At 35.6% G+C, this 1,237-nt stretch overlaps 1 protein-coding gene across 8 annotated transcripts in view; it reads right to left on the bottom strand.

Moving 5' to 3' along the window:
• BBS9 (Bardet-Biedl syndrome 9) overlaps positions 1-1,237 on the bottom strand; it is a 473,863-nt gene that overhangs the window by 397,839 nt on the left and 74,787 nt on the right. For all 8 annotated transcript variants that reach the window (XR_003093361.1, XR_003093362.1, XM_025200564.1 and 5 more), the window contains one exon: positions 487-616. Coding sequence is in view for 6 of the 8 variants with exons in the window: in XM_025200564.1 (XP_025056349.1) it covers positions 487-616 (130 nt within the window). In the remaining 2 variants the exon portion in view is untranslated. The remainder of the gene's footprint in view (positions 1-486; positions 617-1,237) is intronic.

Genomic DNA, 1,237 nt, shown 5'->3' with positions numbered 1-1,237 from the left:
TGCTGAACATGAAAATTGGAAGAATTCAAACTAACTTCAGTACCAACTTTAGAAAATAATAAATGCAGAGTAGACAGTAAAACAAGTTCTGGAATGTCTGCAATTAGACTAATAAGCGAGAATAAATTCTCATAGAAACTCTCAAACTTGTCTAGAAAGGTCTTCCTAGAGACTGAAGTGGCCACTTTTCATTCTTTTACAGAATAAACTATTTTGTCAGATACCAAGCCAAGTTCTATCTTCATGTACAATAATATAAATCCAAACTAAGACCAATTATTTTTACAGAATTACTTCAGATTTAACAGCGTTAACTAGCTCAATAAATGTAATGTACACTATATAACAATTTAACTGTTTCCTTCTACAAACAACCTTCTTTGTTAAATACTACAGAATTGTTTGCTATTGCCTGTATATGATTATTCTGAGGGAAGGCGAGGGGGAGATAAACCTAAAATGTTTAGCTTTTCTGATGTTACTTACTGTAAACAGCACACTTTCACTGCCACAGGAGTGTGAGGAAGCTGAGTGGCCCATTTCAGTGTCACATCTTGATAAACAAGCAGCATGTTATTATAGTTCCCAATCAGAGTGTTTATTGTTCCTTCAGTCACTATGAAAGGTATAAAACAAATTTTAAAGATGATGGATTTGTTCAAGAATCTCCTTTCAGAGGTTTACAACACACACACAGACACACACACATATTTGTTATAGTTGTGTATAGATCTAAATGTTTTCCTTTTTCATTTAAATTTGAAAAGGTCAGAGCAAAGAAAATTATATTGACAATAACCAAAGTCATGTAATTAATCATGAACACTAATTCCCATTATGTATTATGCATCTCTAACATATGACAACATTCCAAAGTTCTAGCCAGTCCAACTAAGTATTTTGAAACATGAGTCTCCATCACCAGATGAGCATACTAGGGTAGACCGGGCACAAAGCAGACACTGGTTAATTAAATTAATCAACTGAAAATTCAATGAATTCATAAGACAGACACTGGGAATTATTTATTATATTTTTATTACCCTATTTACTGAATTAGAAGATGAGGTTTTTCCCATTTAACATGGGGGGGGGAAAAGCCCCCATAAAAATTGAGCCTTAAAATCAAGCACAAGACAGTGGGGAGGTAGGCAGCTGCTACAGCTCTGGCTTCAGCCTGGGTTTGGAGCTGGAACTGAAGGTGGAGTTTGCAGCCACCTGCACCCCGCCACTCCAC

Source organism: Alligator sinensis, unplaced genomic scaffold (genome assembly GCF_000455745.1).
Source record: "Alligator sinensis unplaced genomic scaffold, ASM45574v1 scaffold86_1, whole genome shotgun sequence".
NCBI classification, from domain to species: Eukaryota; Metazoa; Chordata; order Crocodylia; family Alligatoridae; genus Alligator; species Alligator sinensis.
The sequence above is the reverse complement of the archived record's forward strand: the minus strand, read 5'-3'. Positions and strand labels throughout refer to the sequence as shown.